Source organism: Oncorhynchus tshawytscha, linkage group LG06, assembly GCF_018296145.1.
Source record: "Oncorhynchus tshawytscha isolate Ot180627B linkage group LG06, Otsh_v2.0, whole genome shotgun sequence".
Lineage (NCBI taxonomy): Eukaryota > Metazoa > Chordata > Actinopteri > Salmoniformes > Salmonidae > Oncorhynchus > Oncorhynchus tshawytscha.
The window spans coordinates 15147937-15171716 of record NC_056434.1 but is presented as its reverse complement, the minus strand read 5'-3'; the positions used below and the strand labels follow the sequence as shown (position 1 = coordinate 15171716).

General features: G+C 41.1%; 1 protein-coding gene across 3 annotated transcripts; it reads left to right on the top strand.

Annotated features, from left to right (window-relative positions):
- The first annotated feature begins 5696 nt into the window (after positions 1-5696).
- Positions 5697-22510, top strand: LOC112252093 (hippocampus abundant transcript 1 protein). Of its 3 annotated transcripts, none has more exons than XM_024423034.2 (12): positions 5699-5967; positions 8923-9018; positions 9699-9761; positions 9858-9985; positions 10234-10348; positions 10590-10808; positions 15905-16018; positions 17607-17678; positions 19404-19516; positions 19609-19706; positions 20226-20392; positions 21055-22510. In XM_024423034.2, exons 1-12 carry the CDS (start codon positions 5887-5889, stop codon positions 21259-21261), a joined length of 1473 nt encoding a protein of 490 aa, XP_024278802.1. In that variant the 5' UTR covers positions 5699-5886; the 3' UTR covers positions 21262-22510. The 3 variants fall into 3 exon arrangements, with proteins under 3 accessions (XP_024278804.1, XP_024278802.1, XP_024278803.1); XM_024423035.2 differs by lacking the exon at positions 5699-5967 and adding an exon at positions 6742-6919; XM_024423036.2 differs by lacking the exon at positions 15905-16018 and having other exon boundaries at positions 5697-5967.
- The last annotated feature ends 1270 nt before the right edge of the window (positions 22511-23780 follow it).

Below are 23780 nucleotides of genomic sequence, written 5' to 3'. Positions count from 1 at the left end.
CGAGCCTTGTTTCAAAAGGATGTTGTACCTTACGTCATGCCATATTGGAATGGGTTTTGTTGATAATGTCTGTTGGGAAAAAGTTTGGATGTTGCCACACACATACCTACTTACTAACAAAATTAAGGAAGTTTCTTTTAAAATGATTTATAAATATTATCCTGCCATCCACTACATGAAGAAGTTCTTTTTTTTAAACATACATTGAAATGGTACCTTTTGTAATGACCACCCAGAAAGTGTTGCATATTGTTTGGCATTGTATTCATGTAAGGAATTTGTGGCAAGACATCAGTAGATTTATAATTGAACACATTTTTGAAGATTTTACACTATTATGGAGAGATGTGCTGCTTGGATTCTTTACTTATGATAAAATAAGTTGAAACTATTTTATGTAATTCATTTCATTATTCTGTTGCCAAATGTCATATTCACAAATGTAAATTTACAAACAAAACACCACATTTTATTACCTTTCAAAAATAAATTAAACTATATTTTAAATACAATTTATTATTATTATTTTTTAAAGCTGTTAGAATTATAAATGTGTGTATATCCCTTAAGGTCCTTGTGTAATGTGATATTGTACCCCCTAGCCCAAATGTCCTTTGTATGTTTGTTATACATACTCCATGTACTTATATTCCCAATGTACTTTTTGTATTGATTGTATTGTATTAAAAAAAACTTTAAACCTCAACGCCAATATGGAGTCAACATGCAACTGTAAGTAAAAATGTATGTAAATAAGTTAGAAATTGTGCTACTAATGCACATGACGTCACAAACACGTCTCGTAAAAGTTATGATGTTTTTGTTTGGTTACCTTTTGGAAATTGTAGAAGTAAAACATTTTCCTTCTTCAGAAGTTCCAGCTAGGCAGGCAAACGTTATTTAGCTAATTAATTTGCAAGCTATCATACAGAGAGGGTATGTCTTTTAAGTGTTTGGAATGCAGCCACCAACTCCCCTCAGCCCTCATATTAAGTGGACACTTCTGATGACGCTTCATGACATCTGACGAGTATACACTTGCAGGGCAAATGGCAAGGGAGGAAGGAAGGATTTTTAAATGGACCACCCTTGTCCGGAAATTCGTCACTCGTTCATGCCGCGATGATTGTGTTTTCAGCCACCGGTAGCTTGTGGGAGCTTTATATGCCCTACAGTCAATTATGATTGCATGTATACTTATATTAACTATATAATTATTAATATAGGCCTACTGTATGATAGCTAGCAAATGTAACCGATGTGAAATGGCTAGCTAGTTAGCGGTGGTGCGCGCTAACAGCGGTTCAATCGGTGAGGTCACTGGCTCTGAGACCTGAAGTAGTTGTTTCCCTTGCTCTGCAAGGGCCGCAGCTTTTTTGGCGTGATGGGTAACGATGCTTCGTGGGTGTCAGTTGTCTATGTGTGCAGAGGGTCCCTGGTTCGAGCCCAGGTAGAGGCGAGGAGAGGGACGGAAGCTATACTGTTACACAAATTAATTAGCTAACTTACGTCAGCTTGCCTAGCTGGATCTTCTGAAGAAGGAAAATGTTTTATTTCTCCAAAAGCTAACCATACAAAAACATAATTACTTTTACGAGACGTGTTTGTGCATTAGTAGGACAATTTCTAACTTATTTACATTTATTTTTACTTACACTTGTATGTTGACTCCATGTTGAGGTTTTAAGTTTTGGCTGACTTTTTCTTAGGATGTACAATCATCGCAAATTTCATTATGGGGTGTTTCAGGCCCCGAAGTGAACATAATTGAACACTCGCAAACTTCTTTAAAAACGAGGGCAGTGGGGTTTACGTTGCAAACTTTTCTTGCTTGGCTAATCATTTGGACCTACGACAAAATGGTCAAGGGGATTCCCCCAAGGGCATAAGGTGAGGGTAAGTATATTAGGGTGTGTATTTTATGAGTTTGAAACGCAGCTGGTGTGTCTTAAGTGTTTGGAATGCAGCCATGGTATCAAGAACAAGATTAAACTATCTGAAACGAGTCACTTATGATTCCCCACATGGCAGTTTCTTGTCAATGTTGGTAGCTATCTGGCCATCCAGTTGCCATATTTATACAATAAACTTTTTCCATAATGTTATCGAGCCAAATAAGAAGGAATATCACAGCAACTTGTAGGACGTTACATGCTGACCAGACCGGAAACGTCGCGTGCGTCACAAAATACATTTAGAAATCCATGTTATTCAATTATTACACTCACACTGCTCATACAGGCCAACGAGCGTCTGCAATGCCAAGGGCTAAAATAGCAATTTCTATTTCTGACGCAGATTGCGCTGAAAGTCCTGCCTCTCCCATCTCCTCATTGGTTTATAGAAACAGGTACCCACATGCCATCTCCTCATTGGTTATACCCACGTGGGTGATTGAAAGACAAACTGTTTTGCCGGTAGTCGTGGTAATACTATGAAAGTTTAGATGCCAATCACCATATACAGTGGGGAGAACAAGTATTTGATACACTGCCAATTTTGCAGGTTTTCCTACTTACAAAGCATGTAGAGGTCTGTAATTTTTATCATGTGTACACTTCAACTGTGAGAGTCGGAATCTAAAACAAAAATCCAGAAAATCACATTGTATGATTAAGTAATTAATTTGCATTTTATTACATGACATAAGTATTTGATACATCAGAAAAGCAGAACTTAATATTTGGTACAGAAACCTTTGCTTGCAATTACAGAGATCATACGTTTTCTGTAGTTCTTGACCAGGTGGCTAGGCCACTCCAGGACCTTGAGATGCTTCTTACAGAGCCACTCCTTAGTTGCCCTGGCTGTGTGTTTCGGGTTGTTGTCATGCTGGAAGACCCAGCCACGACCCATCTTTAATACTCTTACTGAAGGAAGGAGGTTGTTGGCCAAGATCTCGCAATACATGGCCCCATCCATCCTCCCCTATATACGGTGCAGTTATCCTGCCCCCTTTGCAGAAAAGCATCCCCAAAGAATGATGTTTCCACCTCCATGCTTCACAGTTGGGATGGTGTTCTTGGTTGTACTCATCCTTTTTCTTCCTCCAAACACAGCGAGTGGAGTTTAGACCAAAAAGCTCTATTTTTGTCTCATCAGACCACATGACCTTCTCCCATTCCTCCTCTGATTCATCCAGATGGTCATTGGCAAACTTCAGATGGGCCTGGACATGCACTGGCTTGAGCAGGGGGACTTTGCGTGCACTGCAGGATTTTAATCCATGACGGCGTAGTGTGTTACTAATGGTTTTCTTTGAGACTGTGGTCCCAGCTCTCTTCAGGTCATTGACCAGGTCCTGCCGTGTAGTTCTGGGCTGATCCCTCACCTTCCTCACGATCATTGATGCCCCACGAGGTGAGATCTTGCACGGAGCCCCAGACCGAGGGTGATTGACCGGCATCTTGAACTTCTTCCATTTTCTAATAAATGTGCCAACAGTTGTTGCCTTCTCACCAAGCTGCTTGCCTATTGTCCTGTAGCCCATCCCAGCCTTGTGCATTTCTACAATTTTATCCCTGATGTCCTTACACAGCTGTCTTGGCCATTGTGGAAAGGTTGGAGTCTGTTTGATTGAGTGTGTGGACAGGTGTCTTTTATACAGGTAACGAGTTCAAACAGGTGCAGTTAATACAGGTAATGAGTGGAGAACAGGAGGGATTCTTAAAGAAAAACTAACAGGTCTGTGAGAGCCGGAATTCTCACTGGTTGGTAGGTGATCAAATACTTATGTCATGCAATAAAATGCAAATAAATTACTTAAAAATCATACAATTGGATTTTTGATGATAAAAATTACAGAGCTCTACATGCTTTGTAAGTAGGAAAACCTGCAAAATCGGCAGTGTATCAAATACTTATTCTCCCCACTGGAAGTTCAAAGATGAAAAAGCATGGAAGGAGGAGAGATGACTAGAAACGATTCGGTTGGCCGTTTTACGTGCGGATTAATTGGTGGAGTAGAGGAGCTTGTGCATTTCAGGTAAAATAACAACTCAATGTTTATATCCCAGGACAAATTAGCTTGCAACAGCAAGCTAGCTAAATAGGACAAATTACCTAGCAAGCTAAATAGCAAAATTGCCATACATGTTGAATGCTTTTCGACCTGTCCCAAAATTAATGTAATTGGTTCAGAGTTTGTTTTGATATTTTAACCTGTGTGTCATGATCGCGTTTGGTGTAGGGGGACAAAATAAATTTATGCACGATAGCACACGCGCGCAGCCGGTTTGGGTTCGGTGTAAAGAAGCAAAGTTCAGTTTTCCTCAAAATAATAATTATTGCAAGCTATGACATGACTTAATAAAATCAAATTGAATAATGTTGCAAGAGAAAATATAATTTGCCCTCATTTAGCTCGCCAGATCATTTGCACAAGGGGGAATGGTATATGGCCAATATACCATGGCTAAGGGCTGTTCTTACGCATGCCGCAACGCGGAGTGCCTGGATACAGCCCTAAACCGTGGTATACTGGCCATATATCACAAACCCCCGAGGGGCCTTATTGCTATTATAAACTGGTTACCAACGTAATCAGAGCAGTAAAAACAATTGTTTCGTCAAACCCGTGGTTTACTGTCTGATACACCACGGCTTTCAGCCAATCAGCATTCAGGGCTCGAACTACCCAGTTTATAATTGTAAATCAATCCCCTTTGTGCATGTGCATTACCATAGATACATCCAACAGGAAAGTTTGAGGGATGAAAGTTGGACAGAATCTCAATCTCTGAGCAAGAAACATTTGGAAGAACATTAAAAAAACGGATGCTAGGCTATTTTCTGGCAATTGTGCTGTCATTATGTGCCTTTAACCTTTAACTAGGCAAGCCAGTTAAGAACACATTTTTATTTACAATGACGGCCAAACCCTTGCTTAACCTGGACGATGCTAGGCCAATTGTGGGACACCCTATGGGACTGCAGATAACGGCCTCTGTGATACCGCCCGGGTTCGAACCCGGGTCTGTAGTGACACCTTTAGCGTTGCGATGTAGTGCCTTAGACCGCTGTCTAAGACTTCAAACCGTTATAAATGGCCCATTTTGCAAGATTTACATTTTAATAGGCATAGGCTGCAGATTAAAATCTGGGTTTATGATTGTAATTTGACTTTGCCATGGTTTCCTTAGATAAAGGCAGGAAGCCTATAGCCCTTGATAGGTCTACATCTAATTTCAAGTAGTCTACAGTAGCCTAGAAAAGATGTAGGCAAAATGTAACCTGAACGATTAAGCAGCTTGTTTAAGATTAATTTCAAGGTAAGAAGTACTTCTTTCCCAATAGCCTGCTGGAATAGGCTACTGAGGATGGTGTCATCATTTCGATCACTGAATTAAATATGAATAATATGTATATGAACTGAAAATGTTTGTCATGATTTGACCTTACAAATATATATATATATTTTTCCGAGATTCCAGTAGTTTTGAACGCGGCAATACGAGGTCAATTCATGACGTAAGTGATCTTCAGGTCTGAGCTCAAGAAAGAGGCCCGAGTTCAGGAGATGAAATTCCGAGTTGGATAACCGTTCAAATGTACTTTTCCCAGTCGGAGCTCGTTTTTTTCCAAGTTCCCAGTTGTTTTGAACGCACAAATCGGAGAATTTCAAATTCCCAGGTCACAGTTGTTTTGAACGCGGCATAATCTTTGATTGCGGGTACATGCACGTCAGAACATCGTGTGATGAGACGTCATTACGTTTTAACAATGTTTTTGCAAAGATGGCGGTGGCTGAGTGAATGGACGAAACAGCCCTTTTAGTTCGAACATTTGATTTATTCCGTTTCTTATCCAACATAATCTGATTTAAATAGTGTGTCTAAAATTTCTTTACAAATATATTCTTATTAAACAAATAACTAGAATGGTAATATGACACAGAGCAAAAAGAAGAAACGGGCGAATCGCAGTCTCCTGCTGGCGAAAAAAATTATTATCAAGGATGGAGGAACGGTGAGTTTACACCAAAATCGCACTATTTGGCATCGTATTTCTTGAGCTTAGTTTGCCGCATGTGGTATGTCTGTCTACAATATGTGAAATGTAACGCGCTAGCTCGTTCTGTTTGCCAGCGCCCTGAGGGAAGTTCCGATGCCTCTTCCTAGTCCTATCAAAAACAACAGTGCTAGCTACGTCAGCTAGCTAACGTATCTGCTGGTGCTAACTAACGTTGTCTGTTTGTTTAGTTCCGTGTAACGTTAGCTAGCTATCCTCTAGTAAAGGTATAGCTTCTCACTCAGCAGTATGGTAGCGACACTACATTACCAAATGTATGTGGACATCTGCTCGTCGAACATCTGATTCCAAAATCATGGGCATTAATATGGAGTTGGTCTCACCTTTGCTGCTATAACAGCCTCCACTTTTCTGAGAAGGCTTCCCTCTAGATGTTGGAACTTTCTGCGGGGATTTGCTTCCATTCAGCCACGAGCATTAGTGCAGTCGGGTAGTGATGTTGGGCGATTAGGCCAGGCTCACAGTTGGCATTCCAAAGGTGTTCGATGGGGTTGAGGTCAGGGCTCTGTGTAGGCCAGTAAGGTTCTTCCACACTGATCTCGTCAAACCATTTCTGTATGGACCTCGCTTTGTGCACAGGGGCATTGTCGTGCTGAAACAGGAAAGGGCCTTCCCCAGACTGTTGCCACAAAGTTGGAAGTACAGAATCGTCTAGAATGTAATTGTATGCTGTACTGTTGATTTCCCTTCACTGGAACGACGGGGCCTAGCCAGAACCATGAAAAACAGCCCTATTATTATTCCTACTTCACCAATCCTTACAGTATTCTGGCAGGTCGCGTTCTCCTGGCATCCGCCAAATCCAGATTCTTCTTTCAAACTGCCAGATGGTGAAGCATGATTCATCACTCCAGAGAACGCGTTTCCACTGCTCCAGAGTCCAATGGTGGTGAGCTTTACACCACTCCAGCCAACACTTGGCATTGCACATGGTGACCTTAGGCTTGTGTGCAGCTGCTCAGCCATGTAAACCCATTTCATGATGTTCCAGACGAACAGTTCTTGTGCTGATGTTGCTTCCTGCGGCAGTTTGGAACTCTGTAATGGGTGTTGCAACCGAGGACAGGCTATTTTATTTTTTTAAACACCCGCCTCTGCACTCAGCGGTACGGTTCTGTGAGCTTGTGTGGCCTACCACTTCGGGGCTGAGCTGTTGTTGCTCCTAGACGTTTCCACTTCACAATAACAGCACTTACAGTTGACCAGGGCAGAAATTTGATGAGCTAACTTGTTGGAAAGGTGGCAGCTTATGACGGTGCCACGTAGTGCTTGGCGATATGGCCAAGATACCATATCACAGTATATTAAAAAAATGTTGACACTATTTTATGTTTTTATTTTATTTGCTTTATAAGTAGTGCATGACCTCAGGGTGGCAACACATACATTATAAGTGATTTAAATGGGTATTTCTCCATTTTGATTAGTTTTATACTGTTCAAATCAAAATATTTTTTTGCATTTTCATAAATTTCTGCATTTACTGCACTCATTTGAGATAATTTCCACACTGCCATGTAGGGCTGCACTATATGGGCAAACAATCTAAATCTTATTTTGAACCAAATGTTGCAATAGCGATTTGACATGATTTAGAGCAAAACACTTGAGTGAACTGTTGGAATCATGGAAATGGAATGATTATGGAATGATTATTCTAATTCTATAGTTAGAATATGATAGTGGGCACTTTGAATAGTGTTGTTTGACATGAAAACGAAGGAAAATGCCAGGGAGGAGTTATTGTGATAGGGTAGGAACCAAAGTGTTGATAATTGTTTCCTATGGGACCCTATAATCTTTGGCTACATTGACTGTTTTCTCTTAGCTACTTCATGTAGCTAACATATTAATGCTTCTTGTATTCCTTTTTGATTTAGAAGGTACAGTTGCACAAACAACATGCTGATTTAGAACTACACAATCACTGATATTATCAGGCATGTCTACTCTGACTCCGTACATTTATTAGCGAGCTACCTAGCGATTAGCGGCTAACAAGATTTAGGCCCAACTTGCTAAGAAAAGACAAACTAGCTGCTTGCAGATGTGAGCAAAACAAACTAATAGTGTAATTTATAGAACGCTACTGGATTTATATGAAGAAGCAAATTAAAAACAGCTTTGTTGTCATAAACATTGTTGCATGTGCTGCATTGATCATGCAGACTGAACGCAAGTGTCTTGTGGTCGAGGAACAACAAATGCGCTCCTTGAGTGGCAGGGCGGGGCTAGGTCTGGGTGGAAAGCTGCATGGAGAGAGAGCAGAGAGAGATGACTCAAGTAGCGAAATAAACTATAAAAATGTACATTAAACACGGCGTATCACATTTAACAAATCAAACATTCAAATGCCATTATAGAAGGTAAAGTAAAAACCCAAACCAGCCCATGCATCAATACCGGTATATCGTAAAATACGGTACACCGCCCAGCCCTAGACTGCTACGTCGAAAGTCACTGAGCTCATAAGTACGGTCCATTCTACTGCCAGTGTTTCTCTTTGGAGATTGCATGGCCATGTGCTCAATTTTATACACCTGACAATGTGGTGTGGATGAAACGGCTGAATCCACTAGTTGGAAGGGGTGTCCACATACTTTTGGCCATAGTGTATAATCATACACAGGTGATCATATTCCTGTTAACAGAAGTCAAATTTGTCAAGACTGCCACTACTGGCTCTTCCAATGTGGGAAATGTAACTTTAGAAGAGTCAATAGTGGCAGATGTGAATTCTGTTGTTGATGACTGTAAGCAGGAAGTTGCCACACTGTGTATAATGATGTCCTATTGCTGGGTTTACCTTTTTAAATATATCTTATTTGAAAGTAAGATCATTGAGTATTGCTTGTTGACATACTTGCATAACGGTTCCACTCTGTTCACCAGGCACAAGGTTTCGGAGCTCCCAGCGTCTACCATGCTGTAATTGTCATCTTTTTGGAATTTTTTGCCTGGGGCCTTCTTACAGCACCCACTTTGGTGGTAGGTTGTCGTCTTTATTACCTATTATTTCATACAGTGTGATTTGTTGGCTGCTGATGAAACTATTTAAACAATAAGGCCCCTGGGGGATTGGTATATGGCTGATTTACAACGGCTAAGGGCTGTTTTTTAATGCTCGATGCAACGCAGTGCCTTGACACAGCCTTTAGCTGTAGTATATTGGCCATATATCACAAACCCTGAGGTGCCTTATTGCTATTATAAACTGGTTACCAATGTAATTAGAGCAGTAATAATACATGTTTTGTCATACCTGTGGTATACGGTCTGTTATAAACTGGGTGGTTCGAGCCCTGAATGCTGGTTGGCTGAAAGCGGTGGTATATGAGACCGCAAACCACGAGTATGACAAAAGATTTATTCTTACTCTTCTAATGACATTTTAACCAGTTTATAATAGCAGTATGGCACCTCAGGGGTTTGTGTTATATGGCCAATATACCACGGGTACGGGCTGTATCCAGACACTCCATGTTGCGTTGTGCTTAAGAACAGCCCTTAGCTGTGGTATGTTGGCCATATAGCATATGTTGGCCATATACCATACCCCCTTGGGCCTTATTGCTGGCTGTCAGTCAATCGGCATTCAGGGCTCGAACCACCCAGTTTATAATCAAAATTAAGTCTCTACTATGTGTTCTTATCCCCTTGTTATCCAGGTCCTACATGAGACATTCCCGAAGCATACGTTTCTAATGAATGGCTTGATCCAAGGGGTAAAGGTATGGTGTTTAAACAGGTGTTATTATTTTGAACAGCACATCAAGTTGCACTTCAATTCTATTTCCATTCATTGGGTGTGTCTTATTGTGTTTCAGGGCCTGCTGTCTTTCCTGAGTGCTCCGCTGATTGGTGCCCTGTCTGATGTGTGGGGTCGGAAGTCTTTTCTCCTGCTTACTGTTTTCTTCACCTGCGCTCCCATTCCACTGATGAAGATAAGCCCCTGGTACGATGACACGCAACCAGAGAGAGTCCATAGTTACTGAGTTCACCATTCAAATGAATCATAGTTCTATGGAATCTATTGTGGTTAAACCAATTGGGAAGATCTGAACTTCGTGCTGAATTTCACACTGTTCTACTTTGCACTATTCCATATTTTCTGCAAGATGCATTAGCTAATGTGATGTGTTGAGATGGAACTGAGAGTCAAGAGTAATAATAACTGAGTGCCATATCCTGCCTCTGTTTCAGGTGGTATTTTGCAGTTATCTCTGTGTCCGGTGTGTTTGCTGTAACCTTCTCCGTGGTCTTTGCCTATGTGGCTGACATAACGCAGGAGCATGAACGCAGCATGGCCTATGGACTGGTGTGTATCAGACATTACCTACACAATTTATTCTAATCTTCAACTTTCAAGTTTACCACCTTACCTTTTTTGATTCAGTGATCTATGGTCCATTTGTGGCTAAAATAGTTATATCCTTTAGAACCTATTTGCAATTTGGTCCCACTTAACAAAGTAGACATTTTGCACAAACTCAAGAAAGTGAAACTCCAATTTTATTTAAAGAGTTAGTCAGTAAACCACCTCTACTCTTGTTCGTTAGGTGTCGGCCACCTTTGCTGCTAGCCTGGTGACGAGCCCGGCCATCGGAGCCTACCTGGGCCGTGTGTATGGTGACGGCCTGGTGGTGGTGCTGGCCTCAGCAATCGCTATGCTGGACATCTGCTTCATCCTGGTGGCCGTGCCCGAGTCTCTGCCTGAGAAGATGCGGCCAGCATCCTGGGGGGCTCCCATCTCCTGGGAACAGGCCGACCCCTTTGCTGTGAGTACATGGTCCACTTCTAAAGGTTCTGTCAGTTTCTCTACCCTATGAATTATCCAACTGTTATGTTTATGTACCCCATTAGTGTGCTTTTAGAGTTCAACATGATTTGGATTGGCCAGATGAGATGCCTTCTCTTGACATTGATATTTATGGCAAATTACATGAGGATTCAAGAAGTAAAGGGTTAGCCCAGTCCTACCAATGTACAAATATATTGGCTTGTTTGGGAAACATTCTCAAACCTGTGAAGATGTGTGCTTCACTTTGGCACTGATCAGTGGTAGTAGCTAGAATTTGTATTAGGCTTTGGTGGGTCTCTAAGACCGAGGAGGAACATGGACATTTCCTTTCTACCGCGTCACAGTCCTGATGATGGGGAAAGTTTAGAATTCAAAAATAACGTGTGGGGGGGAGACAATGGTATCAATGGAATTGGTGGTGGAGGCAGGTAATGTTCTTGGTAAAAAGAGGGCTCAGCAATAGAATGTGGTGAGAATGGCTGTGCTGCAAGACCTTGTCCTCTTGACTGATGGCCATGGCTTCCCTTATGGAAGCATTATAGCATCTGGTTGTATGTTGACACTTTCAACTAGCTACTCATGTTACCAGTGGTCCTCCTGAGTCGTACCATTTGCCTCCACAATAACTCCATCACTTAATGTTTTCATTAGATTTCATAAAAGAACAAGACCAACTGAGATGTTGTATGCATTTGGGAAGAGAAACTGACCAATTGTAATGTGGTTAAGTTGCAAGAGGTTACACCCTTACAATTAACCACATTACAATTGGTCAGTTTCTCTTCACAAATGCATACAACACCTCAGTTGGTCATGTTCATGTGTTTGGACTGAATTGTTTGGTACAGGCCATGTTAGTGTTCCTCAGCTTTTAGTTATGAACAATGTCTTTCTAATTGGGCATAGAAACCAACAGTGCCCAAAACCGGTTAACCGTGCTGAAATGGCACACAAACATCATTTTTGAAAAACACAATGGGATTTACCTGGCATAAGGAACAAGCGTTTAGACCAGGGTGTGTTCTACATCATGCGAACCTGAACTCTCCTAAAATGGGTTGTTTTTTAGTTTTTTTTAACCTTTATTTAACTAGGCAAGTCAGTTAAGAACAAATTCTTATTTTCAATGATGGCCTAGGAACAGTGGGTTAACTGCCTGTTCAGGGGCAGAACGACAGATTTGTACCTTGTCAGCTCAGGGATTTGAACTTGCAACCTTCCGGTTACTAGTTACGGTTACTAGTCCGGTTACTAGTCCACCGCTCCAACGCTCTAACCACTAGGCTAACCTTTGATGGTCCATGCTATCTGGTATCCTTGGGTTGTCCCTTCCCTAAACGTAACTCTTACCGTAACCATTTGAAATGACAATTTCATTGGGGGGGGACATCGCAAACGGTTGTTTGAAGGGGGGAGGGAGTGCTACATACACAGAGGCAAAACAGGGGAATTATTAACATACTATATACATAGAGAGGGGTCTGAAAAGCACATGTCATAATACTCCAAATCGCCTAGGGGCTGCGCCACTAAATGTTTGAAGCTAAATTACACAATGTACAGCAGCTACTCATGGCACAACTTAACAGGTCTTCCTCAGGCAATGTTGAGTGGGAAGGCTATGTTGCTAAAATAAATCAACATCACACAGGGCTCGACATTAATGCTTGTCCGGAACAAGAAAAGAAAAATAGTCTGAGAAAAATATAGATTTGAGTTGACCGAATGGACAAGTAAAACAAATCTAAGATCATATTAAACAATTACTCTGATCAGAATTGGGGGGGGGGGTACATTTTGCAGTTTTAAAGCAAATTTCATGCAATTCTACTCACTTTGTCATGGGGCTGAGGGAGAATTTCCTGAAATTCTACACATTTTGCCATGGCTTATGCTGTGTTCGTATGCTGAGCGACTCAAACATAACAATCAATGCCATGACATTTTTGGAATTTTATATTCTTCCTGACTGTCAATGTTTTATTTTGGTGGTTGTTAGTTCTCAAATATCTTGTTTAAAAGAAAAAAAAAATATATATATATATATAGTGCCATTATCTTTTTCTACATACATTATATCTGGTTTTAGTCATTATTTAACTACAGTAACGGTTGGCATTTCATTTTCCCGCTGTACCGAAACGTGACCCCAAAACTGCAATACGTACCGAACCGTGGGTTTGGTGAACCATTACACCCCCACTTAATAGTTAACTACCGAAAAACTACATGATGTGTTGAATTGGCTATCTCGTTAGTCTGTCATTTTTTATGGGCTAGGCCTACCTGCTGTAAATGTCTAACTCTCTCCTCTGGCACACACGCAGCTGACGCAGACACCAAGAATTTTCTAAGAATTTCATGACCGTACAAAGACTGTTTGCTGACCAGTAATAGCTATAACTCAGCAAGGAAGATCAACAAATGTGCCCACGTGAGTCTCAGTTCCCCCCTATATTCATTTAGCAGTTGCGGACCACTCCAAAAAATCTATACAAATAATTACAATTGTAATCATTTTTCACCCTGAAAAATGACAGACTAACGAGATAGCCAATTCAACACATCATGTAGTTTTTCGGTAGTTAACTATTAAGTGGGGGTGTAATGGTTCACCAAACCCACGGTTCGGTACGTATTGCAGTTTTGGGGTCACGTTTCGGGAAAATGAAATGCCAACCGTTACTGTAGTTAAATAATGCATACAAAGTGCTGATATTCCTGATTCCATATATGATCATATAATGCCTGATGAGAGCACAATCAGGATTAGCAACTTTTCTTAAATGAAAACATGATTAATCAACAACACTAAAATAAAGTGCAATGTGTGTGAAATCAATATGTTAACATGGCTCGGACATTGTATAGGCCTATGCTATAAGGATTTCTTACAAAGAGAAAAATATGCACACTTGAGACTCATAAAGCGGGCTTGTCTGTAGCACAGTACTTCTCCCACTCTGGGGCAATGAGATGGGCTGTCACTAAAGCCTTGCAAGCCTTAATGCTCAAATCTGTTTTGGACTACTGATGGTCAAAACAGCAAGTTACAAGTGACCAAATCAGATTTGTGTGTGTTCAGACAGCAGTCATTTACTGACACGGCTATGCTAGTTGTCATAGTAACGACAGGTGTGTGTGTGCAGTGGTGTTGGCTGATTGGTGGCGGTACTTGTGCTTCCTATCACTCAGAAGTTATGTTTTAAACTAAGGTGACAACCCTTCCTATCATGGACGTTTCTCAGTTGCTTTGAATGTTCAAAATCATAGTGTAAAAACACTTAAATCCTCAAAGGATAAGATGTTCCAACTTTCAAAACAAGTCCTTTTTGGCTAGCCACAGCAGTCAACTAGGTAGCTGTTTAGCATTTTAGCACATTCACACATTTGTTTGTGTTTGTAAACATTTTACAAGGTAGTTAGCTACCACATGTTCTTGTCAAACTGTCAACAGTGTAGCTACCGAGCAACAAGATATGTTTAAGTCTTAACTACTTGAGGGCAAATAAATCAGATTTGACCGTTCAGACACAAGTCACATGGCCAGGAATCAGATTTTTTTTCTTTATTCAAACCACCTATGAAGGTGGCTTTAAATATAAGATTCCAGTCTGTTCCGATTGCAGGAAAAATAACCAATTTGAAATCAGATATGCAAATCAATAGGATTAGTACTTAGGATGTAAACAAGGTGCTGAAATCCCCTATTCTAAACCACAGAGAATGGGAGCATATCCATGGCTATAGGCTAAACATGCCTATCGCTATTGTAATTTATTTGGCCCTGTCAGAATCCGCTGCGAAGAGCTGCTTGAATGCAGAGGGGAGATTAAGTTTATTTTGATTTACTTTTTGCGTTTCCGCCTTGCTCCCGGTGGTATGAATACTTTGGTGATGTCGGTGTAAATGTGTCAACATATTTAAGGTGCTGGGAGCTGCATAGGCTGTTCTGGTTGAGCAGTGGCTACATAGCATTGTTAACTCTCTGTCCATCGCCATTGTAATCTACTGTGAAGCCAAAATGTTTTCAAACTGGAGATTTAGACGATGATGGAGAATCCGGATTTATCGACCCCATCACTCGTAATCGTACAGAACTACTTCCCGAATTTTGATTACAATGTGCAGAGCCTATAGGCGTTGTTTGATTATTATAATTTATTGTATTCAGGATTCATCGTGCGGACCGACTCAAGGTCCCCATACCGAATGTTCCGTATGAATACATTTACCCTTACTCCCATTATTCTCTGGATATGTTAGATGAAATGGCTTACTTTTTTAATCATAGGCTACCATCTGTTGTCTTACTTGTCACTGATAAACAATTATATTCTACTGGCTATTGTTGATAGTCTATAAAGAGAAAGCTACAAAAAGACACCTAGCATTGGCCTTGGCTAGCCCACGGTAGGCCTTGGCTAGCCCACGGTAGGCCTTGGCTAGCCCACGGTAGGCGTACAGTATCAATATCTATTTTGAAAAGCAGTCGGTCTTAAAGGGGCAACATCCTATTTTGAGATGTAATAAATAATTACAGACCTGCTTTAGAAACAAACGTTTACGCAATTAATCTAAAGCAATTGTATCAAATAGAGTAATGTCTTGCATTGTAAAATTATATCATACAGCTTTTAATACATAATTAATAATAACCAAATGTAGCCTATTACTAGCTGAATATAGAGAGAAAGCATACACCCCAATGCATTTAACTGCCAGTGAGGAAAAAAAGTGAACATTGAACCCTGAGTAAATATATCCAAATCAATGCAAGAACAGAAGGGCATGCCAAGATGGCTAGTCATTATTAGTCAGGTCATTTAAAAATTGGTGCGACCAAAGGTTAGTGGAAAAAGCTAGTCTAGAGCCCTGGATTGACCTACAACAATGAGGCTAAAGGATTATTATTTTTTTAGTCTGAGCGAAATCTCTCCCTCTCACTTGCTCTCTGGTTGTGACCCAGTTCTCATAGAAGGCCTCCTTTCTGCCATAAGACTTGTGAAGGAGTGGATGGGTGTTCATTGTACATCATATTGTTATCACCAACCCCTTGCTTTCTGTCTCCAGTCTCTAAGGAAAGTGGGCCAGGATTCCACTGTGCTGCTCATCTGTATAACAGTGTTCCTGTCCTACCTCCCCGAGGCTGGCCAGTACTCCAGCTTCTTTCTCTACTTACGACAGGTCTGTCTACAATATATTCTGTCAAACGTATGGCCCAAATAAACAGTGTGTGTGTGTGACGCATGTCAGATGTGTCCACCCCCTTCCTGTATTAAAATTATTCTCAAATGTTTATTCTATTCTACTACCATTTACTTTGTTCGTATTCTTATCTTGTATTATTTCTTATTGTTGAGAAGGAACCTGCAAGTAAGAATTTCATTGGACGGTGTCTCCTGTACATAAGACAAACTTAACTTTTTGAGTTATTGCCATGATCAATGTCACGGAGGTCAAGTCCCCTTCATAGTCAAAATATTTGGCAGACTTGTCAAGGGGGTTTTATAGTTAATTTGAAGAACATTGCAAAGTAATTTCACAAATGGTCCGTTACACTGTTCATTTCTGTTCTTTGCTGCTTGCAGCTACACTACATGCTCGTCAAACATCTCATTCCAAAATCATGGGCATTAATATGGAGATGGTCCCCCATTTGCTAACAGCCTCCACTCTTCTGGGAAGGCTTTCCACTAGATGTTGGAACATTGCTGCAGGGTCTTGCTTCCATTTAGCCACAAGCATTAGTGAGGTTGAGCACTGATGTTAGACAATTAGGCCTGGCTTGCAATCAGCGTTCCAATTCATCCCAAAGGTGTTTGATGGGGTTGAGGTCAGGGCTTTGGCCAGTCAAGTTCTTCCACACTGATCTCAACAAAACATTTCTGTATGGAACTCTCTTTGTGCATGGGGACATTGTCATGCTGAAACAAGAAGGGGCCTTCCCCAAAGTTGGATGCACAGAATTGTCTAGAATGTTATTGTATGCTGTAGAGTTAAGATTTCCTTTCACTGGAACTACAGGGCCTAGCCCGAACCATGAAAAACAGCCCCAGACCATTATTCCTCCTCCAACAAACTTTACAGTTGGCACTATGCATTGGGGCAGGTAGCGTTCTCCTGGTATCTGCCAAACACAGATTTCTCTGTCGGACTGCCAGATGGTAAAGCGTGATTCATCACTCCAGAGAATGTTTCCACTGCTCCAGAGTCCAATGGCGGCGAACTTTACACCATTCCAGCTGACGCTTGGTATTGCGCATGGTGATTATAAGCTTGTGTGCGGCTGCTCGGCCATGGAAACTCATTTCTTGGAAGCTTCCGACTAATAGTTTTTGTGCTGACTATTTTTACGCGCTTTTTTACAGCACTCTGCGGTCCCGTTCTGTGAGCTTGTGTGGTCTACCACTTCGCGGCTGAGCCTTTTTTGCTCTTAGACGTATCCACTTGACAATAACAGCACTTACAATTGACTGGGCAGCTCTAGTAGGGCAGAAATTTCAAACTGACTTATTGGAAAGGTTGCATCCTATGGCGGTGCCACTTTGAAAGTCACTGAACTCTTTAGTATGGGCCATTCTACTGCCAATGTTTGGCTATGGAGATTGAATGGCTGTGTGCTGAAATAGCCAAATCCACTAATTTCAGGGGTGTCTACATGTAGTGTATACTTAGCTAAATCATTGTCTTTGCTTGATGATGGGTGTAATTACTTTGGTCTCACTGGCAGTACAATCATATGCATTTTGTTTTTAATTTATTTTTTCTACAGATTATGGGATTTTCACCTGAAAGTGTTGCAGCTTTCATAGCTGTTCTAGGACTGCTTTCAATCGTTGCACAGGTTAGTTGTCATTCAATTAACATGTACAGTGCCTTCAGAAAGTACTCGTACCCCTTGACTTATTCTACATTTTGTGTTACAGCCTGAATTCTAAATGGATTATTTTCTCACCCATCTACACACAATGCCCCATAACGACAAAGTGAAAATGTGTTTAGTGATGGGGTTTGTGCAATTTTATTGAAAATTAAATAAAACATTATTTTATAAGTATTCCCACCCCTTTGCTATGACACTCCAAATTTAGCTTGGGTGCATCCAATTTCCTTTGATCATCCTTGGGATTTCACTACAACTTGATTGGAGTCCACGTGTTGTCAATTCAATTGTTTGAACATGATTTATAAAGAAACACAACTGTCTATATAAGGTACACCCCTCACATTTTTGTAAATATGAGTTTCTTTTCATGTGACAACACTGAAGAAATTATACTTTGCTACAATATAAAGCAGTGAGTGTACAGCTTGTATAACAGTGTAAATTTGCAGTCCCCTCAAAATAACTCATTGGGGGAAAAAAAATGAAAAAATATGGAACTACACAGACTCTGCCTAGATCTGGCTGAGCAACCAAGGAAAACATTTGTTTAACCCTTATTTTACCAGGTAAGTTGCCTGACAACACATTCTCATTTACAACAATGACCTGGGGAATAGTTACAGAGGAGAGGAGTGGGGAAGAATGAGACAATTGGAAGAAGGACCTTGGTCAGGGAGGTGACCAGTAACCCACTGACAGAACTGCATAGTTCCTTGGCTAAGATGGGAGAACCTGCCAGAAGGACAACAATCTCTACAGCACCTCACCAATCTAGGCTTTATTCAAGAGTGGCCAGACAGAAGCCACTCCTGAGAAAAAGTCACATGACCGCACCCCTAGCGTTTGCAAAAAGGCATGTGAAAGACTGCGAGCATAAGGCAAAATATTCTGTGGTCTGATGAGACGATGTAACTCTTTGGTCTGATTGCAAGGTGCTATACAAAGCTAATCACCCATCTAAAACCATCCCTACCATGAAGCATGGTGGCAGCAGCAACATGCTATGGGGATGCTTTTCAGCAGCAGGGACTGTGAGACTGGATAGAGGAAACAATGAAAACAGGCAAATCCTTGATGAGAGCCTGCTTCAAAGTGCAAACGACCTTCGACTGGGGGCAAAGATTTATGTTCCAACAGGACAATGACCCCAAGTATACAGCCAAAGCAATGCTGGGAAGGCTTCAGAACAAGAATGTGAAAGTCCTTGAGTGGCCCAGCCACAGGCCAAACTTGAATCCCATAAAAAAATCTGTGGAAAGACTTGAAGATTGCTGTTCACCGCCACTCCCCATCTAACTTAACAGAGCTTGAGAAAATATGCGAGAAAGAATGGGGGAAAAATCCCCAAATCCAGATTAATAAATATAAGCAAAGGTGATGCCGACATGCCCAAAATAACTGAAAGCTGCTTCTACAGAGTGCTGACTCGGCAAAATAAATGTGGGAAAATTTCTAAACCGTTTCCACTTAGTCATTATGGGGTATTTAATCCATTTTGAATTCCGGTTGTAACACAACAAAATGTGGAATAAGGGGTATGAATACTGTCTGAAGGTGCTGTAATCCCAATCTCTGCCATGTTATGTTAACCTGGTTTGGGCATTAATGAGAACTTTCATTACATGCAATATTAACATTCAAATAAATGGTTTCCAATTATATTATTTTTCTTTTCTTTGTCAGACAGTAGTATTAAGTTTACTCATGCGTTCCATCGGGAACAAGAACACTATCTTGCTCGGCCTTGGGTTCCAGATACTACAGCTCGCCTGGTATGGGTTTGGCTCCGAGCCATGGTAAGCTTTTTTTAAAGTGACTCATCTGATTGAGGTCAATGAAGAGATACTCTTTCAAGTGACTTAATCTGTTTTCTCTCATCTCTCTACAGGATGATGTGGGCAGCAGGGGCTCTAGCAGCCATGTCAAGCATCACTTTCCCAGCAATCAGTGCTTTGGTTTCCCGCACTGCTGAACCAGACCAACAAGGTTTGTACTTTGTTATAGTTTTATTTTGCATCTATGCATAGTCACTTTACCCTCTTATCTACATGAACATATTAGCTAAATTACCTTCACTAACCCATACCGCTGCACAGTGACTCTGTTCCGGTACCCTTTTGTATATAGCCTCTTTATACTGTAGTTATTTTATTACTATTTTTCCTTTAGTTTATTTAGCACATTGTTTCTTACTTTTTAACTCTTCATTGTTGGTTAAAGGCTCATACGTAAGCGTTTCACGGTAAATTGTATTCGGCGCATGTGACAAATACATTTTTATTTGATTTTGCATGTTCTTCGATTCATCTATTGGCCTGGTCGTAATTGGAAATGAAAAATGGTTCTCAGTTGATTAAAGGGGGTGTTCAGCGAAATGACATTTAAGATTTTTGTTTCCTTCAAGGAAAGGAAATAATTATTATGAAATATCCTTTTAACTTGCCTGGTGAAGTAAAGGTTGAATGCAATCCAATTGATAAATGATTGTTGGCTGTCATCTCACAGGAGTGGGCCAGGGGATGGTGACAGGGATCCGGGGGCTATGTAACGGCCTGGGCCCTGCGCTCTATGGCTTCATCTTCTACATCTTCCACGTGGAGCTGGATGCACCTCCAGATGGCAACGGGGACACTCCGGTCCATACTCAAGCCCACCTTCAGCTTCTCCCACAGGTTAGCCCCCAGCTCCCCAACCCCAACCTTTTCTGCTTCTCTCACAAGTTAGCCCCCAGCACCCCAACCTTTTCTGCTTCTCTCACAAGTTAGCCCCCAGCTCCAACATTTTCAGCTCTTTCCACAGGTTAGCCCCCAGTGCCACACCCCTAACACCAACCTTTTCAGCTCCTCCCAGTCCCCACCCCCCCTAACACCAACCTTTTCAGCACTTTCCACAGGTTAGCCCCCAGTGCCACACCCCTAACACCAACCTTTTCAGCTCTTTCCACATCTTAGTCCCCGGTGCCACACCCCTAACAACAACCTTTTCAGCTCCTCCCACATCTTAGCCCCCGGTGCCACACCCCTAACACCAACCTTTTCAGCTTCTCCCACATCTTAGCCCCCAGCGCCACACCCCTAACACCAACCTTTTCAGTTCCTCCCACATCCAGGATACCTCCTCAAAAATGACCAGACAGTTTAACAAGGTTCTATCCCTGTCTTAAAAGTTACTATGATTATTTAGACACTATGTACACTTAGAGGGTTTTGGGCACTATTTAATGTTAACTAGTTATCAAGTATCAATACACTTGTGTAACCATAATTTGTTAAATGTTCCTAATCACTTCAGGTATGGAAAATGTGAACCTTTTTTTATTTCCTCCTCTCCTCAGAGTTCCATCATTCCTGGCCCGCCCTTCCTCTTCGGAGCATGCTCAGTGCTACTAGCGCTCCTGGTGGCACTCTTCATACCAGAGCAACCTCACCTAGGCCTCCGGCCCGGCAGCTGGAAGAAGCACAGCTCGCCCCACGGACACCCTCACAGCCTGCGGCCGCCCGGGGAGGCCAAAGAGCCCCTATTGCAGGACTCAAACGTGTAACACTGGCTACTTAGGCCAGATGCCCTCCCTCTTCAGAAAGAGAGCTCTTTTATATAGGTATAACAGACAGCAATCTAAAAGCTATATTAAGAGTTACCACTATATATGTATACATAGGAGTATGTTTTTGAGAGAAAGTTCTATCCAAAGGCACTATTTGCAATGGCTTATATTTATTGATTTTTGTTTTTTCCTTGAACTTTTACTACAACAAAAATATTCCCTGGACTGTTTTGATGATATTGAACAGGGGCGTAGCTCACTCAGGGACGTACACCTGGTAAGACGGGGTTGTTTCTGAACACAGTGTTCCACAATCAGAAGAGGGCATCTCTGTACAACAAAAGCAACCTAGAAAGATCAGCAACCTAGAAAGATAGATGCATCACAAACACTGGTTAGTCCTCTAGAATTGGGCCTTCAGCTTTATGGAACGTGGTGTGAGAAAATGACACTGCGGGGCCGAGTTGGAAATTCAGGTGGCATTTCCCCAGATCTCAGCATAAAAAGCCTTAATCCACATAACCATGGAATGTGAAAACGCAATGGACTTGGAATGGTACAGCTGAATTTTTAAAGTACCTTTTATTTTGAACCTCATATCAAACTGCTGCCTATATGAATTCCTACTACCACTTCGTCAGACTGACTGGTGCCTTTCCTTGGCTTTGGGGGAGTGTGTTACTTTTTGACGGGACCACAATGAGATCTTGAATCGCCCCCCCGATCGCTCTCTCTGAAATCATGGAATGTGTGACAGATTGGCTTGGTATTTTTAGTCTTTTATTCTCATTTGTACGTGTACACGGCCAAGTCCCTGACATGTATGGATCGTACAGTTACAGGAAATGATCATACAAGAAGGGTTTGCCTTTTTTAAATATCTCGTCAGCCAACACGTTGCATAGTTACGGAATCCATAGATCCATCTCCAGTGGCCTTCTATAAACCATTTCACTTGTACAAACAATGCGCTCTTGTTTTAACTTGCTAATTGACCAAATACCAAAAGAAAGTACATATTGAATCATGAAAGTTGTGAAATATTAGTTGTGTGCTCTAGTTATTTATGAGTTGGTGTTCTGTAAAACATTGCAATTTCTTAATACTGTATGCTGTTTTCTTTTCCATGTGTTGTAATATTGTTTTGCTGCCTTATTTCAACCTTTTAAACATTAAATTGTTGACTGACCGTGTAAATATACATTAAGTATAGAACCATGCATTTCAATAAAGTGGAATATTTTGATGTATGTTGGATTTATGGCTGGGAAACCTGTGCTATTTTAGGTGAACAGGTCATTGAGCCAAATCCAAACCAGTATGACAAGTCTATACTGTATCTGGTAGTCAATGCATTTTAAGGTTCCACGCATGTTCTTTAATTGTACACTCTATAAGATAAATTAATAATTTTGTATGTTTGTTTTCCAAGTTATACTGTGTTGGGAAGGAGACTCCATCTCGCCTGTTGTCAAATACACATTGCAGGCAGTTATTTTACCAAGAAAGCATTTAACCTCATGCTATGTTTATCTTACCTATATAAAAAAAATGATTTCTGGAAATCCACAAGATGCATATCAACTTCTCAGTTCGAAGATGACAAACCAGCTAATGGATACTGAACAAAAATATAAACGCAACAATTTAAAAGATTTTACTGAGTTACAATTCATAAGGAAATCAGGCAATTTAGTCTGGTTGTAGACCATCATAGCACTGAGACTGCACTTGTGAAGGTGGTAAATGACCTTTTAATGGTGTCAGACTGAGGCTCTGCATCTATCCCCGTGCTCCTAGACCTTAGTGCTGCTTTCGATACCATCGATCACCACATTATTTTGGCGATTGGAAACCCAAATTGGTCTACACTGACAAGTTCTGGCCTGGTTTAGATCTTATCTGTCGGAAAGATATGTTAAGTCTCTGGATGGTTTGTCCCCTGACAAATCAACTGTAAATTTCTGTGTTCCTCAAGGCTCCGTTATAGGACCACTATTGTTTTCTCTCTATTTTACCTCTTGGTGATGTCATCCGGAAACAGTTAACTTTCACTGCTATGCGGATGACACACAGCTGTACATTTCAATGAAACATGGTGAAGCCCCAAAATTGCCCTCCCTGGAAGCCTTTATGTCAGACATAAGGAAGTGGATTGCAGCAAATGTTATACTTTTAAACTCGGACAAAACAGAGATGCTTGTTCTAGGTCCCAAGAAACAAAGAGATATTCTGTTGAATCTGACAATCTTGATGGTTGTACAGTTGTCTCAATTAAAACTGTGAAGGACCTCAGCATTACTCTGGACCCTGATCTCTCTTTTGACGAACATATCAAGACTGTTTCAAGGACAGCTTTTTTCCATCTACGTAATATTGCAAAAATCTTAAACTTTCTGTCTAAAAATCATGCAGAAAAATGTATCCATGCTTTCGTCACTTCTAGGTTAGACTATTGCAATGCTCTACTTTCCGGCTACCCGGATAAAGCACTAAATAAACTTCAGTTAGTGCTA